Genomic DNA, 15,742 nt, shown 5'->3' with positions numbered 1-15,742 from the left:
GGCTCTACGGAATAAATGGGTCTACAGAGACTAGCCTGATAAAGATGCGGCCTAACTACGACTTACAACAAATCTTTCAGCACAGATGCTTGAAGGCAACGCGAATGACCGAGAGTGAGTGAAAGCACGGATACTAGAAGAAGTATCCGTGGTGAAAGTGAGTAGACAGCTCCACCCAACAAACATACGGGTCCGTTGCAAGCGTTCGCTTCGCGCATCTTCGCGCATCGGGGGAGAACCCTGTCATCGCATCGTCTACAGCTGTCGTTTTCCCCCGCCATGGTCGACTCCGTTTCGTACCTGTCGTTTGCCTAAGCGTACTGCACTGTACTGGGATTAGGGATACTGACGTCCCCTCTCCCAAAATGACTGTAACGAAGCGAAGAGAAGCTAAACGCCGATAGGAGAGCCGGTGCAAGGCCAATCATCTCTGGACGAAAAAAAAATCAATGAGCGCATCTTAGCAGTCCTCGCGTCTCCCACTTGTTTGGGGAGACGTGAAATCAAAGTTGCCAAGTCTATAGAGGTTCCATCATTTGGTTAGTTGGAGAACGACAGTGGCATTGTTCTATCACATTGCAGTCCACTCTCACTCATTGTTGTCTCGTCACATTTTTCAAGTCAGGTTCCTGAAATTGAAGTACGGTGCTACTAGCATTTCCCTAAAACATATTTAATTAATTGATTATATTTGCAGTAGGTAAACCTCAGTCTCCTAACAAAAAATGAGTTACTGTACCACGATTGAGCAATTTAGTCATAAGTGTTGAAAAACCAAATAGTACATGTTGTCTACCAGCAGGGAGTTGAATACAGTCCAAAACTTGAAATTTTATCAGTTGACAACGTATGTGGTTCAAGCGTGCACACTTGCACCAATTTTTCCTTGACTTTAGATATGTTGACTTTACCATTGGTTCTTTCATAATCAAGAAGAAGCTGCTCAACGTCTCTAGGGAGACGGCCAAAAACGTGTCGAATTCGTTTTTCAAGTATCTGACTTTTACTCGATCCCTCTAACTTTTTAAACAATTCGTCATTCAGAAGACTACGAAAGGAATATTTGTTTCCTATGTACTCTAAAGCAGATTCCCTCAAACGAGGCAGATTGTAACAATCTGCCAAGACGACTGAGTTGAGGTCAAATTTGCCATAACTGAGCAAAGCTTTTTCGCACGTTCTTTTTATTCCTAGCATGAGAAACTCTTCGGCAAGAGGCAAAATACGGTTGATCATGCTTTCTAGACATAGACGGTTGGTTAATTTAAAACCACCTTCCAATTACTTATTGCACTTGCTTGTTAGATCCTTGTGCGGAGGATACAAAACCTGAAGCAAGTCGCGAACATCAGCAGCTGTTTTTCCTTTCAGTGTCGCTGTCTTAGTCGTTCCTTCTGCAAATTTGGCCTCAGCAAAAAGAGTTTCAAAGAAGGGTGACGCCACGCCGAGCACAATCTGATGAACGTAGAAAATTTTGTCCTCTACGATCAGCGTAGCGTCGCTGTTTTTCCACGGTTCCTCAAAATCGGGAAAAGAGACGGTCTCATCACCCATGATTACCAAGACGGAGTCGCGTACGGTGAGTAGTTGGGAGTGAACGTGCTTTAGCACGTGAGCTAGACACCTCTCGCTCTAAGTCTGCGAGAGACTCAAACGCTCTGATAATGATTGCCTTGGTGCTAATTTGCTGCTGGTGCTGACAGTCGGGTGTGGTTGTCTAACGCACGTCGCGGAAGGCACGAGACGGAGAGAATCGCCGTCTGGGAGCCGTTGCTTGCACGCGAAGTTGTTCAGACGGTGCATTCGTTGTGCAGTGATGGCAAATAGCCGCGACGAACAGCGGAAGAAGCCGCGGAGAAAGAGAAAGGCGTAAACAATTCTGATGGACGTGGCATTTCCGCTCCTACGTAGCGTCGCTTTTCGTCCACGGTTAGGCGAAACAGGAAAGTCGTCCCTAACTATGGCTGGTTGATACGGAGTGTGCGTGCGTGAAATCTCCTTCGCGATCCGCCGTTGTAGCCTCGCGTGGCCCCTTTCGGCCGGGGTTTATTCGGGATCGGAGGAGAAGGGCCTGGCACGGCCCCGCACGCGAGGCTACACCGTTGGCCGTTGGCATCCGCGGTGGCGCAGCCATCCGACCCCGCAGCACGGATTACTGGTATCGACAGCGGTTTCTACGCAAAAGACAGGCGTGACCGTGCAAAAGAATCAACCTGATAGCCAGCCGTAGCTCGAAGAACGCGTTTTAGACGTTCTCGTTCCTCACGCTTGTGTGCAGAGGCCATATGCGTTGACCTTGGAGACAGGACGTTTCAGTGCATGGTACTTGTCTCTCGTCGCCTGCCACATTCTTAGACCCGAACGTCTGTCCGTTCTCATTCATTTGGAATAGCGGAATGCGCGCAGACTCTGTCGCAATGCGCAGAAATGTGACGCAAGTACAATGCCACTGAGACTTGTCTGCACGTAAAGCCGTTTCTTATCTGATAGTGGGTGTACAGTAGTACTGTATTGTGCACACCAAAGGATTGTAACGGCTGTGTGATACGATTGCAATATCACGATACCAGGTTCTGCTACTAGCGACGGTACGTCATATACAACAACTTTACGGAAATCTGACGTGTTGATTCTGAACGTGTTCGAGGTACCATTTCTTAGTGAGGTGTCTGTAATAGAATGCGCTGACGATTCCCTTGAAAACCAGAATCTTAGCTTTACAATGACACCAAAAGATATTTAAACGTACCGCTGTAATACATAAAGCAGCGGACAAGCTGTAGCCAAGAATGTATTTGAATGCAAAACTCTTAACATCTTTCTCTAGTACTTGCAAGCATCCCTAAAGCCTTACACTAGAACTGTGTTACGTTGAAACGGTTCTTACCATTGTTTTAGCTTTTCCTGACGTTACGTGACAGAAGTCGTCATTGCCCACACAGCAGCTTGGCGGTAAATAAGAAAAATTCTTTGCATTGAGTTGCAGAAGAGAGAGTCCTGGAGTTGTTGATAGTCCTTTTCCGAAGCTGTACTCCTGCCAGTCATGGTAGGAATCAATGCCACAGCAATTACCCTAGCACACTAAGTTATGCACGATAACCTTCATTGGCTGTTTACCAGTTTCTGGATGTATTCAAGTGCATTGGCTTCTAGGTAATTTGCGTCAGCTGTTAACGTCTGGTCTCCAAGCATCTCCATTCCCTTGTTTAGGGCACACGTCAGATTTTTGGTACTCAAGCCCTGAAGCATATCATCATTAAATGACAAAAATGTTTTGAACACATACTCTAAAATGAATCAGAAGCGGTATCATCAGGAGCAAAAAAATTGCTCCATAACTGATCCCATACGTAGTCTAAATTAGGAAAAGTGCAGATAAAGATAGCGTTAATTAAAAGTCTTGTGATATGTACAATAGCGTATGAGAATCCAGTGATAGTCTTGAAGCAATGCGTGTACCCAACGTTGTCGTCGTCGTCGTTTTTGATTTTTTTTCTGCGCTTAGGTAAAAACATACGCAGCGGAATCATAATCACCATAGATATTATAAAAAGGAACGGTCCAAAAATCATTGCCCACTGACGCAGAGAAAAATTGCACAACAGAAACGCTTGATAAGCAACTGGAGAAGCGAGGTTGTTAATGTAGCCCAGGGTAAAGGGCATAACGAACATTATCTTAAAATGAAGTCAGCCATAAAAATGCATCTTTGTTATTTATACGTTACCGAAATAAGCACTGCTGTTATCCAAGTTGCTGTGGCAAACTGTTTCAGTGAGGATCCTCCGGTTAGAGCTATCTCTTTCTGTTTAATCTTAATTAAGGGAATAAAACACATTCACACTAAACGTCATACACGACTGACGATAGTTTACAGGCTAGGCTGGAACTAGGCATACAAGTGAACGCTCGTACCTTGGCTTGCGGCATTCTTTCTTCAGCCACGTGTACCCATTCCGTTGCTGTTTCTGAAGCCATCTTATCTCTGATTGTAGGTGGGACGATAATTGGTGCTGGTGGAGGCTCTCGTCCACAGATAAAGCGAGCTAGTTTTTGAACATCGTTGTTCTCTGCGGTGGGTCGCGACGGAATGACAAATAGAGGATATCGCTTCCAAGGTCCTGGAACACTCTTTTCATCTTTTACATCCAATTGAATAAGGAAGATGCGCGGATTTATTCTTTGGTTTGTGAAATAATGATTGTAAAAGTCCTCTTCTGTGTATTGTGGCGTACTTTCCTGAAGGTGAACTATATGGGAATTCCAGTGCTGTCGTCTGGAACTCCCGGGCTCTCGTCTCGACAACAGAGGGGTGCTTTCCGAGATGGAAACTTTCTTGCATACGATGCCGATGAAATGAGCCTTCTGAGACAGACTTTCCGCGTGCATCTGCCAGCTTGGAGGGGGATCTGCAGCGCGATCGTGATCTAGATCTACTCTCAGATTACAGTCTGGTCCCCCGCTCTCAGTTAGGCAAGCAGCGAGATTGTACAGGAAAACTTTCTCTGGCGAGTGATCTAGATCGTCGAAATCGTCGTTGCTCGGAAGGTAGACTCGAGTTGGCTCTCGAATCTCGCCGCCTTCAACTGCCATGCCTCTGTCTGCTTCTGTTTTCTGGCGGTGTGAGTCGTACGTTGAACGGTGACGAAAGTAGTGTCTACCGTCACTGCGCTATAAGTCACTAATCGGAGTGTAAGTGTGTACGTGCAGCTGCATAATGTATGCAATTTCCCCGGGATTTCCCTCCTCATTGTAATTCGTCAACGTAATTGGGACTATCCCGTTAGCAAAGGCGGGGAATTTTTCTCCGTTCCACAAATAGCAAAGGCTTTATAATCAAATAAGAGCGCCATCTAAAGACGTTACACAAAAGAAAATGCACACCTAAATTTTTTTGTTTGCCATTATCTCGCGAAATTCCAATTGCCACCGACGACACAGGGAACGAACAAAACGTGAAAAACAAAACACCTAAATTCGAATGTGTCACAAAGCATCACAGAACATCCGTTTGATAGCACGCTTTACCATCGAAAGTGAGAGAACCAGAAGAGCGAAGTCGTAACCCATTAGCTTGCGTCAGACCACAAGAATTTCTTGCAACCCTTCAAATATACTGATTATTGCTAAAAATCTGCTAGACTTTCTTCTACCTCAAGCTTTGCCTTTGGAGAATCCACCTTGCAAAATTCATCGTTGCCTACGCAACACGACACAGGGAACGTTGAGAAGTTTCCATTTTTATTGAGGGCAAGTCGTTTCTCAATTGGAGTTGTTGATAACCCCAGGCCAAATGTAGAATTTTCCCAGTCCAAAGGGTTATCAATTCCACAGCAATTCATCTGAAAAATTATATCAAAAACGTCACAATTCTGTTTTCTCACATCTTTCTGCAAGTTTTCCAGTGCAAATATTTGGTATTCAGTTGCAGTGCTTTGAGCTGAAAAGTTTCCACAAAGAGACATTCCGTTTTCCAAGGCGCAGATGCCTTGGATTTGTTCGTGCTAGAGAATCTTTTTACTAAGACTGTAGCAACAGTTCTATACTCAGGCTGTTACCGAAAACAAAGTTGCTATATAGACAAAAGAGATTGTGACGACTGCAGCATTTGAGGTAGCGAAGATAATCTGAAATTTCAGTCTTTGTTTAGTTTAGTTACGACAAAGATAATGTACCGCAGTGTTAGTCCAATGCAGAAGCCGTCGCAACCACGTGTGTTTGATGAAAATTTTTCTCCAAAATATATAACAATAGTAACCCACAAATAAACAAAACGAAAGCAGCATCCAAAGAAGAGGACAGATCCACGTTATGAAGGGGTACACTTTGAAGGAACACAAATAATTGGCGTAGGTGATATTTTGTGAAATGAGAAGAGGCTTGCAAATTGTCATGATGTCAATCTAAATTGCTCATATTAGCAATTAGCAATTAGTAGGTAATTTCTACATAAAGAGTGTCTAGTTTCTGTATGCTCGCAAAGTTATTGCGCACGTTATGCTTTTATGAATATGCAGTGTTGCTTGCGCAGTTCTCATCCACATATATCTTTGGGGCTGAGACTAAATTCAAAAAGTGTTGTCGTTGTCACCTTGCCGCGTAGCGTGTACATGTACTTGCATGTAATATGTTTTTGTACAACTACTAAAGTCCCTTTACATAACGAAAATTACCGCTATCCAGCATATTATTGCCAACCAAAGACGGCATCGAACCTCGGAATACAATTTTTTTTCTGCTTTTATCAACTAAAGCATCAAACACTAATAAGTTATCTCTAGGAATGCAAATGCCTGCTACCTTTTCTTGTCTTTTTTCATAAAGCAGGATAGGGAACCCTTTTGTCAGGTCGTCTGAATGAAGTAGTGGCTGCACCTTTTTGCGAAAAGCAGGAGAAGGCGAGCGAATTTCTCCTTTGACAAAGTGTGCTATGTCTTTTATGTCGGACCCCGTATATGAGTCTTTTTTACGTAAATCGAACCAGCAGTTATAGCGGAGAATCGTAGGAATCCATTCTGTTGATCGGTCAAACGTGATAGTAAAAAATTTCTTCCTGTTCTTTTCTGGCGAATCGTAAATCATTCTGTAAATCATGTGAAGTTCTGCTCGAATGCCTTTTCCTAGACTGTTCTCTGACATTTGATCTTCATTGCGGACAATTTCATCTAGAGATTTTGTGCACACCAAAGCGACGTGATCGGCTCTGTTGATTTGCTCCTGACCCCAAGTGTACCAATTTGGAGTATAACGTTCGCATTCGTAGTACTGATCGATGATTGCATCAACACCGTGGGCTCTCAGCTGCAAAGCGATATCCCAAACACGCTTTCGCTGCTTCAACCTTTTGGTCTTGCTTGTATCGGGCAACTCAGGGTTGTGCACATACATAATAAAGACCACTGACGGCTTGAGGGCTTCCATCACGACAGAACGAGAACGATTGAACACGCGAGGGAGAAGGGCGCCGTTGATATCTTTTCCCCATTTTGGCTCATGGGACTTTCCCCGAACTAGGCGGGGCATGAGGTTCGGTCCACTCCTGGTTCGGGCACGTGGTTCGGGGCAGGGTTCATAGATGGTTCGGGGAGCGGCGGCCCCTGTTATCCGCGGACTTAGCGACGTTTCGGCAACCTAGTCTATTTGGCTAACGGCCTAAAAGGCACGAGGCAGAGGAGCGCGTTATAAAAGTCGCGTAAAAGAATCGTCGCCTGGGAGCCGTTGCTTGCACGCGAACGTTCAGGCGATGCAGTCGCTGTGCAGTGATGGCAAATAGCCGCGACTAACTGCGGAAGACGCCGCGGAGAAAGAAAAAGGCGTGAAAATGAGACTCCCCTCGTTCGATTCGACTAGACTGGACTCTGGAGGCCATCGCAGCAACTAAACGTCTGCCTAAAGTAGGTTTATTTCATCTTTTTGTTGTAATGGCGTGGGTGAGGCCCCAGAAAGGCGACGCCACGCTGCATGGAACTTGTAGAAAGTCTCCTGTACCTAATAGTTGTGGCATATATAGACGCTGGAGACTGTATACCAACACTGCTTACGATTAGAAAGACATCAAAGCTTGATCAACTTCTGATCAATTATTCAATACCCGATCTAGTTCAAAAAGTAAATTGTCCTAAGGACGCATTTTTACTAATTATTTATTGTTTTGGGAAACGCAGACGCTTGGTCTATATTGATAAAAAAACGACAATAAGAAAACAGTTTTGTCTTTTGCGCTAATTTGCGCCTTAGAGAGTTTCTTGTGCTACCAGGGATCTACTTTTATTGGCACATATGTACTTTGAGATTTATATCCCAAATAAGGAAAAGTACTCTCCCAGCCATATTTTTTTAGTTTACACCGTTTAGCCAAACCTTTGGTGAATTGTCGTACTGCTACGTCACGGCGTTCATCATCACCCATTGTGGAATTTGACCGGGACTTTATCTCTGGGCACTCGGAAAGAAGCTTACCGACATCATCCGGAAGGCGATCAAAAAAATCTCGAATTCGCTTTTCAAGTATCTCGCTTCTAGTTGATGCCTCCATCGTTTTAAAGATTTCGTTGTCTAGAATTTCAGGGAACGAAAGGTGTTTCCATACGTACTTCACCGCGGATTTCTTCAAGCGAAGCAGTTTGTAGGTCTCAGCCAAGACAATCAACCTGAGATCAAATGTGCTGCGGGTAAGCAAATGTTTCTCGCACGCTCTTTTTGTTCCTTCCATGAGAAACTCGTCAGCCAGAGGTAAGATCTTGTCAATCAAGTTCTCTATGAATAGGGGAGATCAATCAACTGTACATACCTGTTTTACACTTACCAGTGAGATCCTTGTGGGGAGGATACAAAACCTGAAGCAGGTCGAGCACGTCAGAAGCCTTTTTGTCGTTTAATGTCGCCGTCTTCGTCTTGCCTTCGACGAATTTGGCGTCAGAGAAAAGAGCTTCGAAGAAAGGTGACGCCACCCCTAGCACACTCTGATGAACGTGAAATACGCGATCTTCTACAGTCAATGTAACGTCGCTGTTCTTCCACGGTTTCTCAAAGTCGGGGAAAGAAATGGAATTCGGATCAGATTCAGAATCACTCATGCTTTGCTACGAGGAGTACGGTGAGTACGGTGAAACGAACGTTGCGTCCTTTGCACGTGAGCTGCAATTTATCGACAGGCTCCCCGTATACGAGCCCTCGTTTCTATAGCTGATGATAGTAGATATACTTTTGGGTGCAGTTGATATGGTCGTAAGCACGATATATTGATTTGTCTGTTTTAGTTCTCATTAGGTTGATCGACCAGTGAAATGATTTCCTCTCCCATGAGATGGCGCTCTGTTCACGTTTCAAGTCCCAAAGAAAAGCAGGTACAGTGACTTGCTTATATACGTATATATCTATTTCACGCGTCCAACAGCATTGTCTCGTTCTAGCACACTAGAGCCTTAGATAGACAGTATAATGGTTATGCAAGAGAATGGGCTGAATATCTTGACTTCTACGTGTTCTCCATGTCTTCATTGAAAATCAGGATAAAAGGTACGTGTATTCTATGCTCTAACCAAGCTGAATTCTTCATCTTAGGGATTTGGGGTCCTGAGCACGACCCCTTTTATTCAAAAACTGCTCCCGCGGGGTCCCGGGCAAGACCCCGCCAAAAAAACTGCCTCGAAGGGGTCCTGGGCAAGACCCCGTCGAAACTGCCCGTGCACGAAAACGCGAGGGGACACTCTGTGCAATTTTTTCAATTTTATTAAATAAAATGAACGTCCCTCCCCTTACAAAGCGCGAGCAGTTTTTGATGACGGGGTCTTGCTCAGGACCCCGTTGGAGCAGTTTTTGATGACGGGGTCTTGCTCAGGACCCCGTTGGAGCAGTTTTTGACGACGGGGTCTTGCTCAGGACCCCCAACTCCTATGCAAAAGAAATTACGACGAGCAGCTTTACCTTCAGCGGGCTTACCTGCTCGTCCATTGGTCCCATTAGTGCACGTGAAAGAATCTACAACGAAGATTAGAAATAGAACAGTTTGACTTTCAATTAAAAAATTTAGGGGAAAATATGACGATTGTCTCTTCGCAATTTTCAACGAAGTCCGCTGGAAATACGGCAAGAATTTTCGATCGCTCAAGACGGCGTTTCTCGATCGTCTCTCGTTCCTAAAATACGCAATATAGATATAAGTGGATGAGGCTGTGTGCTACTGTGTAGGATCACACGTCGAGCGATGTGGCTGCGTAGAAATGCGCTGAACGACGTGGCTGTGTCTACCGCGCACCGAACGACGTCGTTGCGTCGATCGAATAGAAATGGGCTCTGCCAGATGGCTGTGTGAGCCTGTGTCGACGGCGCAGAGGCTCGTTGAGCAGTGTCGATCGAGTGGAAGCGCGTGGAGGCGTAGAAATTCGTCGAGCGCTTGAGCAACGTGGCTGTGCCTTGCGAGAGCGATTAGGATCGAGTCGTTGTGTGAGTCAATGTCGCTGCGAGAACGATTCGTATCTGTTGACTGGGCTTTTCTTGGCAGGAACGCTTGTTTATCTTTTTCTTCGCATGTCCCGTATGTCTCTACTTCTACGAATGTACTGTGGCGTAGGCAGTAATGCGGTAAAACCAGAAAAAAAGCATTGCGCGTAATTGATGGAGTAGAGTGAAGTAGACGCGCGGGATGATATCACGATTTTAAACTTTTTCGAATGCAGCCGCCCTGCTGCAGTGTCGCTTGTTCTGTTTGGTTTCCCCACCTTTTGAAACACCGCCTAGATGTCCCTGTGTGCCCATCCAATGCCTAGATCAAGGAACAGTGGGTTTTTAAGGTCTTAGAATTTCGCGCGTTACGATTCAAATAGTGCGCGCGTTACATGTAGCTCGTTTACGCGAATTCGACGCCGCTGGAGACAAAAACCGAACAAGGAATCGTGTTTCACCTGCAACATGTGCGTATCAAAATCGCAGCGATGAATTAAACGCCGTGAACTCCGCTGGCATGCAAAACGACGCATTCGTGAACTCGCGGACTCGCGGACTCGAACTTCGGACTTCGACCTTTCTGACCTCTCTACTGTAGGCATGCTTGTCGCTATCCGGAAAGAACGTTCTTGACATACCGCTTTCAATAACAATGATTTTAGATTCAATAGCTCCTATACCAAACTTCTTTATAATTCTCAGGCTTCATGGTTGGTCGGCGGTGCTAAGACGATGATACCGGCGAGTACTTTTAGCTAGAGCCCGTTCCGACCGGCTCAGTCCAAAGTGAAAATTCAAGGCATTGTCAACCCGTCTAAGTCGTTCTTAGACACGCTGAACGCCGCTATAGGCGACGTTCTCGACGGGTTCGATCCCATCAAGGATATGCTGAATGGATTCGTCAAGGCACTCAAAACGAACATTGCTTTCGGGTACAGCGCCAAGGACATACTGAAGGCAATTGACTATTTTACCGACTGGGCAGATTGGGTGATAAGTAAGGCACTGGACGCCCTTGGAGTGCCTAAAGACATTCCGTTGCCTTCGCTACCGTCCCTCGACCTTCCTGATCTAATTGACATTCCCACTATTGACCTGAGTGATTTCTTAGACAAATTCGACGTTTCAATTCCGTTTCCGTTCCTTAGCTGCGCTAAATTGGGAGGAACGTGTGGTCTCAGCTATGAGTACGGATGCTACATTTATTACAAAGGAATAAAGGTTGACACCGGCCGGTGTTACGCATACAGACACTGTAACTGGTGGAAGGGCGCCGGTGTAATAGAGACAAAGAAATGAAGGTGAAAAGCGTAAACTTGACAATGCTGCTGCTGCATGTGATGCTAGTTTACTTCGACCGCGACCCTGTTCTGCTGTAGCTGAATAAAAAAACGTCATTTCGTTTCGCGAATTAATTTTTCCGAATCAATGTCGGATTAGGACCATATGTACGCAGGCGTATCACGTGATTTTACCAAACCATGGCCAGCAGAGGAGTTCTGTACGGAATGGGCAATCCGTTGCTCGACATATCAGCAACGGTGGGACAAGACTTCTTACAGAGGTATCCCACCTATTTCGGGTGCAGAAGGGCCCCCCAAAAGGCCTAACTCGTCTAGATACGACCTCAAGCCGGACAACGCCATACTAGCGGATGACAAACACCAATCCCTGTAACCCCATCAGAACCCTCTAAACGACACCCATACGAAATGCAAACTCCTAACAGCTACAGCGACCTAATCAAGAACTTCCCCGTGGATTATATCGCGGGAGGAGCGACGCAGAACACGATACGAGTCGCCCAGTGGCTCATAGGCACCCCCGGAGCAACGACATACACGGGATGCATAGGTAAGGAGGAGGGAGAGGAGGGGAGTCCTAGACTCTACAGAACTTCTACACAGGAAAGGATGAGTTTGGTAAACAATTGACTCAGAAAGCGGAAGGAGACGGGGTGAAGGTCAACTACATGATACACGACTCGACTCCTACGGGAACGTGTGCCGTTCTCATTACGGGAAAGAATAGGTCAGTCGAAGCCAACTAACGTTATTTTTTATTTCTTGATTATTAGATCTATGGTTGCTAATCTTTCGGCTGCCAATTGCTACGCTATGGAACACATTGATAAGTCTGAGAACTGGGCCTACGTTGAATCTGCCAAAGTTATTTATATTGGGGTATTTATACTAGATGAACTCATTGCTCCATTTCACTATTTTCTTATTAGGGATTCTTTCTTACTGTCTCGCCGGAGACTATTGTCAAAGTGGGTGCTCATTGCGCTGACACTGATAAGGTAAGCGCTGCTAATTTTTTAGAAATAATAATTGGATTTCTGAGATTTAGATATTTTCTATGAATCTATCGGCGCCCTTTCTCTGTCAATTTTTCAAGGAGCCAATGATGAAAGCCTTTCCGTTTGTAGATTATATTTTCGGAAACGAATCGGTTAGAAACATAAGATTGATCTTTGTGAGAATTTTTCTATTGATTTATTGCAGGAAGCAGCTGCCTTTGCAAAGGAGCAAAACTTAGGAGTAATCCATAAGTGCCGTCCTATTACTAAAATTTACGTCTATCTCTTATAGACGGAAAATTTGGAGGAAGTGGCTTTAAAAATGGCCTCTCTACCCAAAGCCAATTCCAAGCGTTCTCGCGTCGTCGTCATAACCCAAGGAAAAGACAACACGATAGTGGCCAAAGGCAAAACTATAGTCATTATAAATTATTTAAAACACCGGTAATTATTAGATGGGAAGGTGAAACAATTTCCCATCGTCCCCGTTGACGAGGACAAAATTTTGGACACGAACGGGGCAGGAGATGCTTTCGTTGGAGGTTCGAAATACTATCTATTGATACAGTATTAATGTATGAGTGTTCTTAGGGTTTCTCAGTCAATTGTCGCTGGGGAAATCTCTAGAGGATTGCGTTCGCTGTGGAATGTACGCGGCGAGCGTTATCATTCAGCATTCCGGTTGCACGTTTCCGGAGAAGCCGGATTTCAAATAGACGATTAGAGCTGTGTGCACCCATTGTTGAAAGTCAAAAAAAATATTAAAGGCACTCCGGGTGGAATGACGCACTAAACACAATGAGCTGTAGTCTGTCACGTGCTCAATGCGTGACTCATTCTTTTCGTGGTGCGATCACACAGAGAGCTTGGGTACTATCCTCTAAGTAACTATCCTCTAACCTAATGTCTGCCGAAGTACTGCACGGAGATCCGCCGCCTATCCCCGATGGGGTTCCCGTGCGAGTTTACAGTATGGAGTATTGTCCCTACGCTCAGGTACATCCTCTCTAAGCGGGATTGGATTTTTTTGCTTGACTATGTGCGGTGTTCTAGAGAGCGCGATTGGCTCTCTCCGTGAAGGGAGTCCCCTTCGACGTCATCAATTGCGATCTCCAGAAAAAGCCCAAGTTTCTTACCGATGCGAATCCGAACGGTCAAGTTCCCGTTCTCTTGCACGACGGTAACGTCGTGCACGAATCGGAAGTGACTGTCGGTGAGTTTTGCAACAAAGGCCGGGGGGGGCCCCCCTTTTCGATCGAGCCGTTGTTTTTTTCTAGAATACGTCGACGCGGCGTTTCCCGACGGCGTGAAGCTCTATCCGGCGGATCCCTTCGAACGGGCGAAAGTACGCATGACGATAATCGACTTTTCCAACAAGGTGCGTGAGGGGGAAGTCTCTGATTGGCTCACGAATTATAGCAATTGCGCATGCTTACAAAATCTAAGATCTTATATCTTAATTTATCCCTAGGTTATTCCCGCTATGGGCAAGGCTGCGATGCAGCCCTCGGAGGAAAATTGGGCCAACTTGCTCACTGCGCTCGAAAAGTATGTTGAAAATCCACTCAAACTAACTGGTGGGCCCTACTTTGGCGGAAAAGAAGTCAACGCCGCCGACATTCAGTTTTGGCCATTTTTCGAGCGCATTCAAACCATGTCAAAGAACCCGCTACCCGCTGATCGTTTTCCCGCTCTGATTGGCCACATGAAGACAATGGAGAATACGGCTGGGATCAAAGAGCTGATTCATTCGCCTGAAGATCACTTTCACTACGTCGAATCTGGCAGGCTTGACTACAACTACCATTCCAAGCATCCCATTTATGCTGCTTAGAGTGATTTGATTGTGCAAATGAAACTGTTGCGCGTGCTTGGTCTGTTTGCGTGGCTGAGTTCAGTTATATCAGGAGGAATAAAGTGTATTAGTTCATTGTGAATCGATCGTTTTAACTGCAGAGCGTTCTGGGGAGGCTCAGAGAAGGAAGGTGAGTCGCGTTTCCGCGCTTCCGGCTGCACGTTTCCGGTGCGCACCGTATTTAATTAATTAATATTTTAGTGGATGACACGTCTAGAAAAAGGCTCCTCCTATGATTCATCACGATGAGCTGTAACGTGGCACGTGCTCAATCGTGACTCATCATCCCCCGCGTGCACTCTATATTAGGTGCGATCTCGCTTCACGTTCACAGACGCGGAGAACTTGGGCTCTATCCTCATGTCTACCGAAGAACTGCACGGAAATCCGCCGCCTATCCCCGATGGGGTTCACGTACGAGTGTACAGTATGGAGTATTGTCCCTACGCTCAGGTAGACTACTTCTAAACCGGCTCTCGCTCGACTATAAGCGATTTTCTAGAGGACGCGTTTGGCTCTCTCCGTGAAGGGAGTCCCCTTCGACGTCATCAATTGCAATCTCAAGGAGAAGCCCAAGTTTCTTACCGATGCTAATCCGAACGGTCAGGTTCCCGTTCTCCTGCACGACGGGAAGGTCATGTACGAATCGGACGTGACTGTCGGTGAGTTCTGCAAGAAAGGGGGCCCCCTTTCGAGATGGAGGCTCGCCCGTTGTTTTTTTTCTTAGAATACATCGACGCGGTGTTTCCCGACGGCGTGAAGCTCTATCCGGCGGATCCGTTCGAACGCGCGAAAGGACGCATCGTGATAATCAACTTTTCCAACAAGGTGCGTGGGGACGTCTCTCCTGATTGGCTCACAGTAGCGCATGCTCGCAAAATCCAAGACCCAATCAGCAACGAGAACAATACCTTTATAATATGTATATCTATAGGTTGTTCCTCTTATGTACAAGAATGTGAGAGAGCCCTCAGAGGAAAATTTGAGCAATTTGCTCACTGCCCTCGATAAATTTGCCGAAGGTCCGCTCAAACTAATTGGGGGGCCCTACTTCGGTGGCAAACAACTCGACGCCGTCGACATTCACGTTTGGCCGTTTTTGGAGCGCATCGACGCCACGGCGAAGACTCCTCTACCCGCCGATCGTTTCCCCAATCTGATCAGCTATATCAAGACGATGAAGAATACGGATGGGATCAAGGAGCTGATTCATCCGCCCGATGATCATCATCACGTTCGAAAGACATATATGGAAAACAAGCCGGACTACAACTACCATTCCAAGAATCCCATATATGCTGCTTAGACTGGAACACGGTTGTGACTTTATAGCGTGTGTGTGCGTGCTTGGTCTATTACGTTACGTTGCGTAGCTGAATTCCATTAGATATTGTGCCTACTACCTTCTTCAACTGTTCCTTGTTTTATATGAGAATTGGATGGATGTGAGTACGACGAGACATCGTTGAAACGTAGGCCAAAGGAAAAGAAAAGCCTCACTAGGTGTCAAAGCAGCACTTCGAGCAGTAAATACCCTCTACTGTATAACGATAGTTTGCACCAAAAAATTGAGGACCGTGTCGACCGAGGCTACGAACGCACAGAGAATAAATTCCATGATTTTCTCAGGAAATTGGCTA

At 45.7% G+C, this 15,742-nt stretch overlaps 4 protein-coding genes and 1 long non-coding RNA gene across 8 annotated transcripts; 4 read left to right on the top strand and 1 right to left on the bottom strand.

Moving 5' to 3' along the window:
• Positions 1-2,477: 2,477 nt before the first annotated feature.
• Positions 2,478-6,945, bottom strand: LOC136190959 (uncharacterized). Of its 2 annotated transcripts, none has more exons than XM_065979253.1 (15): positions 6,301-6,945; positions 6,174-6,248; positions 5,676-5,903; positions 5,559-5,627; positions 5,385-5,504; positions 5,154-5,342; positions 5,029-5,105; positions 3,916-4,971; positions 3,728-3,814; positions 3,414-3,677; positions 3,287-3,355; positions 3,118-3,240; positions 2,888-3,073; positions 2,750-2,842; positions 2,478-2,695 (listed from the first exon to the last, which is right to left on the bottom strand). In XM_065979253.1, the coding sequence occupies exons 8-15, from the start codon at positions 4,591-4,593 to the stop codon at positions 2,609-2,611; spliced, it is 1,587 nt and encodes a 528-aa protein (XP_065835325.1). In that variant the 5' UTR covers positions 4,594-4,971; positions 5,029-5,105; positions 5,154-5,342; positions 5,385-5,504; positions 5,559-5,627; positions 5,676-5,903; positions 6,174-6,248; positions 6,301-6,945; the 3' UTR covers positions 2,478-2,608. The 2 variants fall into 2 exon arrangements, 1 of the variants encoding a protein (XP_065835325.1); XR_010670689.1 differs by having other exon boundaries at positions 2,637-2,695; positions 2,750-2,829.
• Positions 6,946-7,065: 120 nt separating this feature from the next.
• LOC136191049 (uncharacterized) lies at positions 7,066-9,253 on the top strand. Of its 3 annotated transcripts, none has more exons than XR_010670721.1 (4): positions 7,066-8,007; positions 8,060-8,232; positions 8,309-8,440; positions 8,495-9,253. It is a non-coding gene; the product is annotated as an uncharacterized lncRNA (long non-coding RNA). The 3 variants fall into 3 exon arrangements; XR_010670720.1 differs by having other exon boundaries at positions 8,060-8,440; positions 8,495-8,846; positions 8,913-9,253; XR_010670719.1 differs by having other exon boundaries at positions 8,060-8,440.
• A 2,154-nt stretch (positions 9,254-11,407) lies between these two features.
• On the top strand, positions 11,408-12,999 carry LOC136191100 (uncharacterized). The gene is made up of 11 exons (XM_065979397.1): positions 11,408-11,509; positions 11,565-11,618; positions 11,675-11,799; positions 11,853-11,976; positions 12,023-12,128; positions 12,179-12,247; positions 12,298-12,399; positions 12,453-12,488; positions 12,540-12,654; positions 12,703-12,789; positions 12,839-12,999. Exons 1-11 carry the CDS (start codon positions 11,427-11,429, stop codon positions 12,961-12,963), a joined length of 1,026 nt encoding a protein of 341 aa, XP_065835469.1. The 5' UTR covers positions 11,408-11,426; the 3' UTR covers positions 12,964-12,999.
• Positions 13,000-13,071: 72 nt separating this feature from the next.
• On the top strand, positions 13,072-14,184 carry LOC136191101 (glutathione S-transferase omega-1-like). The gene is made up of 4 exons (XM_065979398.1): positions 13,072-13,243; positions 13,301-13,460; positions 13,525-13,625; positions 13,719-14,184. The coding sequence occupies exons 1-4, from the start codon at positions 13,151-13,153 to the stop codon at positions 14,079-14,081; spliced, it is 717 nt and encodes a 238-aa protein (XP_065835470.1). The 5' UTR covers positions 13,072-13,150; the 3' UTR covers positions 14,082-14,184.
• A 209-nt stretch (positions 14,185-14,393) lies between these two features.
• On the top strand, positions 14,394-15,557 carry LOC136191491 (glutathione S-transferase omega-1-like). The gene is made up of 4 exons (XM_065979838.1): positions 14,394-14,555; positions 14,605-14,764; positions 14,830-14,930; positions 15,037-15,557. The coding sequence occupies exons 1-4, from the start codon at positions 14,463-14,465 to the stop codon at positions 15,406-15,408; spliced, it is 726 nt and encodes a 241-aa protein (XP_065835910.1). The 5' UTR covers positions 14,394-14,462; the 3' UTR covers positions 15,409-15,557.
• Positions 15,558-15,742: the final 185 nt, after the last annotated feature.

Source organism: Oscarella lobularis, chromosome 9 (assembly GCF_947507565.1).
Source record: "Oscarella lobularis chromosome 9, ooOscLobu1.1, whole genome shotgun sequence".
In the NCBI taxonomy this organism is placed as follows: domain Eukaryota; kingdom Metazoa; phylum Porifera; class Homoscleromorpha; order Homosclerophorida; family Oscarellidae; genus Oscarella; species Oscarella lobularis.
This window is presented reverse-complemented; position numbering and strand designations above follow the sequence as displayed.

Coding starts and splice junctions, on each gene's coding strand:
- LOC136190959 (XM_065979253.1), bottom strand. CDS start 4,593: ATGGCAGTTGAAGGCGGCGAGATTCGAGAGCCAACTCGAGTCTACCTT. Junction 3,815..3,915: donor AAAGAATGCCGCAAGCCAAG/GTACGAGCGTTC, acceptor CCCTTAATTAAG/ATTAAACAGAAAGAGATAGC. Junction 2,843..2,887: donor CAGGAAAAGCTAAAACAATG/GTAAGAACCGTT, acceptor GTAAGGCTTTAG/GGATGCTTGCAAGTACTAGA.
- LOC136191100 (XM_065979397.1), top strand. CDS start 11,427: ATGGCCAGCAGAGGAGTTCTGTACGGAATGGGCAATCCGTTGCTCGAC. Junction 11,800..11,852: donor GACATACACGGGATGCATAG/GTAAGGAGGAGG, acceptor ACTTCTACACAG/GAAAGGATGAGTTTGGTAAA. Junction 12,655..12,702: donor CAACACGATAGTGGCCAAAG/GCAAAACTATAG, acceptor GGTAATTATTAG/ATGGGAAGGTGAAACAATTT.
- LOC136191101 (XM_065979398.1), top strand. CDS start 13,151: ATGTCTGCCGAAGTACTGCACGGAGATCCGCCGCCTATCCCCGATGGG. Junction 13,244..13,300: donor AGTATTGTCCCTACGCTCAG/GTACATCCTCTC, acceptor GCGGTGTTCTAG/AGAGCGCGATTGGCTCTCTC. Junction 13,626..13,718: donor TAATCGACTTTTCCAACAAG/GTGCGTGAGGGG, acceptor ATTTATCCCTAG/GTTATTCCCGCTATGGGCAA.
- LOC136191491 (XM_065979838.1), top strand. CDS start 14,463: ATGTCTACCGAAGAACTGCACGGAAATCCGCCGCCTATCCCCGATGGG. Junction 14,556..14,604: donor AGTATTGTCCCTACGCTCAG/GTAGACTACTTC, acceptor GCGATTTTCTAG/AGGACGCGTTTGGCTCTCTC. Junction 14,765..14,829: donor CGAATCGGACGTGACTGTCG/GTGAGTTCTGCA, acceptor TTTTTTTCTTAG/AATACATCGACGCGGTGTTT.